The following is a 6,498-nucleotide window of genomic DNA, read 5'->3' as shown; positions in this document are numbered from 1 at the left end:
TAAAGGTCAAACGTGGCTACCGGCCAGGTTTACGCTACGGGTTGAAACATGGCGTAGTATTGCTTAGGCAATAAAAATTCGGTCCAATCGATATGGGAACACGGGGAACGCCTCAAGGAGCTTTTCTTTTCCGCTGCTCTTTAACGTTGCCCTCATAGCGCTCCCAGAGAAGCTCAACGCCAGTGAATGGCGTACGCCACGCCATCTACGAGTACGACGTTAGCATCTGGTCGTTCCATGGGTAACTTAGGGCAGATGGTGGGAGCCTTCCGAGAGGGGTGCGCTTCGAATAAATCAGAACTCTTGCAGATTGCAAAACCTAATGATCTAGGACAAAACATACACATTTACGTTAACGGCAATCCGATACCAGAAATGGACATACTTCGGGTATTGGGATTACAAATTGATAACCTGGGTAACACTTACAAGACCCTGAAAAATGAAAGTCCACCTGCGGAGAAATTGGTAGGATGATTGGCAGGATCGCCGGCAAGAACGGTGTACGTATTGAACAAGAAACCGTTTGCTTGGTTTCGGCGTTCGGCGTCACTCGTGGGGAGTACGTGGCGCCCTATCTCAAGCTGAGGAAGAACGACCGTGGAACCCTTGACGCGGTGATTCGGGCGGCGGTTAAAAAGGCGCTAGGACTCCAGGCCAGAACCTATGCGGAGTGCCTGCTCCAAATCGGGATCCATAATAGTATACGGGAGTAGATTTAGGCCCGCAGAACAAAGCATATTTCTAAGCTGTCCGTGAGCAGCATCGGCAGGCAAAACCTCTGAGACCTAATTCTCGGGCTTCTCCCCATCATCTCCCCGTCATCGAAAACAGATTGGACATCTGGGATATGTGGAAAATATTTGGACGGTTAAGCCGCTCTCTAAAAACATGAATTGGGAGCATAATAAGGGGAAGCTGCAAGCCTGCAGAGCAACATTTATGCAAAATAACTATTTCAGTAAGAGAGGCACATATATATTACGTGGATGGAGCGGGTCCCCTGCGAGGACGGCATCTGCACCATCACTGTTGTGCACGAAGAAAGACAGGTGAACGGGCTCTCGGTAAAAACTATTGACGCGCTGATGTTGGAGGAAGTGGCGATTGCGCTGGCCTCCACCCACTCCGACGCAGCGTATATAATGTTGGACTCGCAACAGGTTTGCCGAAATTACGTGCGGGGTACGATAGCGCCACTCACCTGCAGAATATTATTGGCACATACGAGCAATTCAGATTCAGCTACTTGTAAAAAAAAAACAAATAATGTGGGTGTACGGTCGCCAGATGGTGGAGGGGAACGAGACCGCTCGCGCGGTTCCCGAGCTTTCTTACCCGTGGTTTCGCTAAAATAATCCGGTTCCACCGCAGCAACTATAACAATCCCGCTCATAATTTATGCGAAGATGGAAACTCATTTCCGCCTCTGCAGGGGGGAGCTCCCGTGAGCCGCCAAGGTTTCAAACCGGGTGTTTTATAATCTCGCCATACTAAAATACGTACGTGGATCCGGCATTCACGGGTAGGTGAAAATTCTGCGGGCAGTATGCTAACCTATCCCACATGGTCTAGGCTTGCAAGCAAAACACAAATATAGCAGTTATAACATTCAAATAGGGAGGGTTGGAAGGCGGTCCTGTCCAGCTCGGACCTGGAGGAGCGGGCCTGGATCCAGAGAGCTCGAGCAGTGGCAGCGGCCAATGGCGTCTTGGAATGGGGTCTGACACCCAGCGCCATAGCCATCCCCACTTTCCTTTCACAGATTATTTCAGCCTCACAATAAACGTATTCTCTTCCTTCTCCTAAACTTATAAAAGGGCTGTGAACAAATATCTACCTTAAAATAACGTTTTGTCGGGCTAGTTGGTGAGAGTTCATGTTCAAGGCGCGAAAACGCACATCGACACAAGAAATGCAACGGGACGACGCGCTCGTTCCCGTTGCCTTTCTTGTGCCAGTGTTTGGTCTCGCGCCTTGAACTTATGGTGAAATCTCTATACTTGGTATTTTTGAACAGTGCAATGTTCCTTGCATGCTTATTCTCAGATGAAAAAAGGGTGGTACTAGAAATGTTCGCTCTTTCTTTTGATCCCATTTTCAGCTTTCACGTTGAGCGCGAACGCTTGCTGATACACTGTCTGTGCTTTTGCTTCAACTTGTATGAACAGGTGGCCAACCTGACGGAAGTAAGTGTGACCACTCCCGAAGAGACAATCCAGCTCCTCGAGAATGCCTCTACATCTCGATGCACAGCTTCGACCAACATGAACTTGCGGTCATCTCGGTCTCACGCAATCTCCACCATGATTGTAGAGCAGAGGGACAAAGGAGATGGTGTCTGCACAAGGCTAGCCAAGTTCCATACAGTGCATCTCGCTGGATCTGAACGAGCTGGAAAAACTAAGGCAGTTGGCGAAAGGCTCAAGGAAGATTTGTTGCCAATGTTTGAATGTTTAAGCTGCTAGTTGTTGGTGGATGGCTCTAATGCTGGGAAAGGGCGAGCAGCTGGAAGGTAAAAAGGCACAGTAGTCAAACTGCGGCAGAATAGTTCAGATGAGGGTGCGCTACTGTTACGCTCCGTAACACATCCAGTGATATCGAAATTTTTGGACGAGAATGTACAGTTTTTGTGCAGCTTGTAGTCCGCCATGTTCTCCATGCAGCTTTTATAGTCGACGTTTCGATAATTTGGTTTGAAAGCCAGATTTCATACACTACATGTAGGGTTGAATATTTCTCTACGAGGTTCAATACTTTGCTTCATTGCTCACGCAAGTGACTCAGGACGTCTTAACCAGTGTCCTACATGGCTTTTGTGATAAGCGAATTACGTGTAATAGTAAATTATCCATTGCGATCACAGCACACGGTTGTAATTTAGTGCTTCATTTTCAAAGATACAGCGCTTGATATCAAATCATATCGTGTTTTAGGTTTTAGCTGTTTGGTTGTCCCTTAGCTGACATTTCATTATCAGTGTCAAAAGATGGATGAGTGTGTACTCCGAATTTGTTCACAGGAATCAAAATCAACAGAGGCCTCTCGTCACTTGGCAATGTCATCAGCGCTCTATGCGATGGCGACCACCACGTACCATGCCGAGACTCTAAACTGACGAGGCTGCTTCAGGGTACGTACAAACATTTTTTGGCTGGGATCATGCCTGGCTTGCACGGTTGCGCATTGGGAATGTGGCACATACAGTGTACTTTACTGTGCACAGCGCACAATAATTGCTTTCTTCATCACCATCTCAAGTTATAGAGAGCGCAGCTTTGACCAATACTTGGAGTTAATAATGCGGATTGCATTTAACGACTACATTTTCGACTTCCTTTGTCTGTCATGGCTCCATCCACAAACTCTGCAGGACAAACGTGGGTGCCTTAACGAGGTTCACAAAAATTTTTATTTTTCACGTTGTTTTTCTCAGTCCACTTAAACATCGTTAAGTAAAGTGCACTGACAGCGAACGGATATTTTTATCCCAGTTCAGGTCTTTAATTTCACATATCTTGACTTCTACTGGCGACTACTGATGTTATTTTCTTTCGCTGTGTCCTTGCTTTGGGTTATAGCTGTAGTTTGGCCCAGGTATTGAGAAGCTCTCGATTCTGCAGCAACCAGCTGCGCTGCAACCGTATTGAACTGCCCAGAATTTAATATTGTCGGTGTCAGGTTTTCTCATAGAGCTTTGTTTTTGTAATTTAGAATGACATTTGATCTAAAATTTTCAAAAGTATTTCGAGAATTACGTGTTGTGAGATTGAGGTATTGTTAGTCAGTGTTTAGTAAGGGTGTCCTAATAGTAATGCCCAACCTTTTTATTTTCCTCGAACGGTGGTAATTCACACAGATATGATATTAGGAAACATTCAATCTGCACCTCTGCTGCTTACGACTATATTGTACCGCACCATACTCTTAGCGTATTTGATTTGTTAGTGATTTTTATATGTGCACATTGCTAAATCAGAGTAAGATTGACGAGAGCAACATATTCACCGTACAGACAGGGCTACACATAAATGGGAAATATGGAAGACAGAAGTTTATCCTACGACATTGACGTGATATTGGTGAATAAAATTTTGTTATTTGGGGCTCCCCTCGAGGCCTGGTGTCCTATCTCCTGAGGTATTTATGTTTTGGTGCCCTTTTACTATACTCATGTCTAAATACAAACGGCTTTAGAAAAATGAAAAAATGTCGAGTCGCTTATGCAATAAAAAATAAGAGCTGAGTTTCACTTTGATTTATTCCAGTTTACAATAGCGGGATTGTGGAAATACAACTCGGATGATTAGTTACGGGACACTAACCTATTTTCTCTTAGATCCGCAATCAATAGTTTACTATACTAAAGGTCTATAATTGTTCACACTTCGCCGTGAGAGAAGTGGCAGTACCTATACTAAATTAGTGCGCTTTGCAGTTGCAAGGCATAGCAGTTGACTTGTGCGAGACGTCAGCTTGCTAGTGTTGTCCATGAGAGACTCGCCAATGCAAACTGCACTGTTCTGCTCCAGATTAGGCGGGATTTACCATGCGCCCACCATGTGCTCTTTTTACAACTGACAGCTGCCTGTCTGTGTGTGTGTCTAAAAGCTGCGGTGAAAGCTCACCGGTCTACTCTTGGCGTTTGTGGCATTGCATTCTTAGAAGATGCATATTACGAAAGTACCAGGGTAACAGGGAAGTGTTTTGCCAGTGACTGAGTATACGGAGAAAGATGGGACACTATATTCTGAAAGGGTTGAAGCCGGTGTTAGAAATTTTCAGACGACGAACAGCAATGGTAAAATCATGCGAGTCTGAGCATGCGACCAATGTGGGAGGGGTTACACATCAGCTGTAGAAGAACGGAGGTTTGGGCTAGCTGGTGATCATTCATGTTTAAGTAACAGTGCAAAAGGAGAGAGACGAGTGGAAGGATGTACACAAATGCTTTGTGCACCTCCACCGTCGTTGTGTACCTCCTTCCACTCGTCTCTGTCCTTTTCCGCTGTTGCTTAAACATGGTATATAGATCAGCTACGCTCTAATGTGTGTGACAGTACACTCAAGAGGAAAACTGTGCAGCATCACCCGTGCCATGGTGAGAACGCAGTGATAAGACATTTTGTTAGTGCCGTCTGAGTCTCTGAATACCATTAAACAACCGTAAATTTCGGCTGATACGGGACAAGTAACATTTTTATGGGATCACCCCGTATGTTTCCCTCGATGTATTAGGGACTGTTCGAAAAATGCAGAAAGTTTTCTGACCCTCTAACAAAGTGCTGTGAGTTTTAGACTAAGGCTGATAAAGCATATTTTATTGTTTATGCCCCTTCATTTTGCACATTGTAAGTTTGGAGGTATAAGTAAATCCTAGCTGGCTCAAAAATGGGAACCATTTCTGATAAGAAGCATTTAATTGCCACGAGGGTTTAACTAAAATAAGGCGACTACAAAGTGGGGAGGCTCTACAGTGATTAAAAGGACGCTGAGTACGTATTGGCCTGCGTCGAAATAATTCCAAATTCTAGTCACACTCAGGCGAGCCTTGCCAAATTCGGAGATTTCTGAAGCTAGAAGACAAGAAAAGGGATATCGGTAAAACTATAGTGCCAGCCAATTTTACGAGCAAAATGCATGCGTCAATAAACAATTCAGAAACGAATACGCGAGGTCATGGTGCGCTTAAATTCAGTTCTAGACGGCGGCGGTCTGTCCTTTGTTTTCCAAGGACGCTTTTTATGGGATATTTCGAGGTATAGCTTTCAGAGCGACAGTTATATATTTGCCACTGAACTATTGCCAATATAACCAAAAAGACCTGGAGGACCAATATTTGCTAAAAGTAATTGAAAAACGTGGTTCTCGATGTCCCTTGTATGTTCGTGTACTAGGCAACCTATCGTTTGGAGGTAGCATTATACGTGGTTTATGGTAACTACGTTAGAGATGCGTCACTTCCTAGCACTGAGTTTCCTCTTCGCGTTCATTTTTATTTCTCTAGATTCCTTGGGGGGCAACAACCACACTGTGATGATTGCCTGCATCAGCCCGGCAGACAGCAACCTGGAGGAGACCCTCAGCACATTACGCTACGCGGGCAGGGCTAGAAGGATCAAAAACAAGCCTGTTGTCAACTTTGATCCGACACAAGCACGAATCGCCCGACTTCGCCAGCAGGTGTGATCCCGTTTGATGTGTACTGTGGCCTACCCTTGTGTTATTTTTTCGTCATTTTTATTTATTTTGTAAATGTGCATAATTTCAAAATATATACCACATATATTTATTACATTCTGAGACAGCAGGAAGCACCGGCAGGATCTCTTTTCTATTGCCAGCCCAGCTGAAGCAGCAGCTACAAACCGGCAGCGTTTCATTCACGCTTCGTCTTCTCTCCGACGAGATGACAAACGATGATGATGAATATGTACAGATGAAGATGACGTGCACGCAAGGTGCCTACACTCTTCCCCCTCCCGGACGAAAGCGATC

At 45.0% G+C, this 6,498-nt stretch overlaps 1 protein-coding gene across 1 annotated transcript; it reads left to right on the top strand.

Moving 5' to 3' along the window:
* The first annotated feature begins 473 nt into the window (after positions 1-473).
* LOC146184010 (chromosome-associated kinesin KIF4-like) lies at positions 474-6,189 on the top strand. Its single transcript, XM_084608476.1, has 4 exons — positions 474-617; positions 2,172-2,337; positions 3,023-3,133; positions 6,008-6,189. Exons 1-4 carry the CDS (start codon positions 474-476, stop codon positions 6,187-6,189), a joined length of 603 nt encoding a protein of 200 aa, XP_084464602.1.
* Positions 6,190-6,498: the final 309 nt, after the last annotated feature.

The sequence above is a fragment of the Amblyomma maculatum genome, chromosome 7 (genome assembly GCF_055883805.1).
Source record: "Amblyomma maculatum isolate TAMU_Amacu chromosome 7, ASM5588380v1, whole genome shotgun sequence".
Taxonomy (NCBI): domain Eukaryota; kingdom Metazoa; phylum Arthropoda; class Arachnida; order Ixodida; family Ixodidae; genus Amblyomma; species Amblyomma maculatum.
This window is presented reverse-complemented; position numbering and strand designations above follow the sequence as displayed.

Excerpts from the sequence above, each read along its gene's own strand:
- LOC146184010 (XM_084608476.1), top strand. The coding sequence starts at position 474 with ATGATTGGCAGGATCGCCGGCAAGAACGGTGTACGTATTGAACAAGAA. Across the intron at positions 618-2,171 it reads ACCGTGGAACCCTTGACGCG|GTGGCCAACCTGACGGAAGT; the intron begins GTGATTCGGGCG and ends TTGTATGAACAG. Across the intron at positions 3,134-6,007 it reads ACTGACGAGGCTGCTTCAGG|ATTCCTTGGGGGGCAACAAC; the intron begins GTACGTACAAAC and ends TTATTTCTCTAG.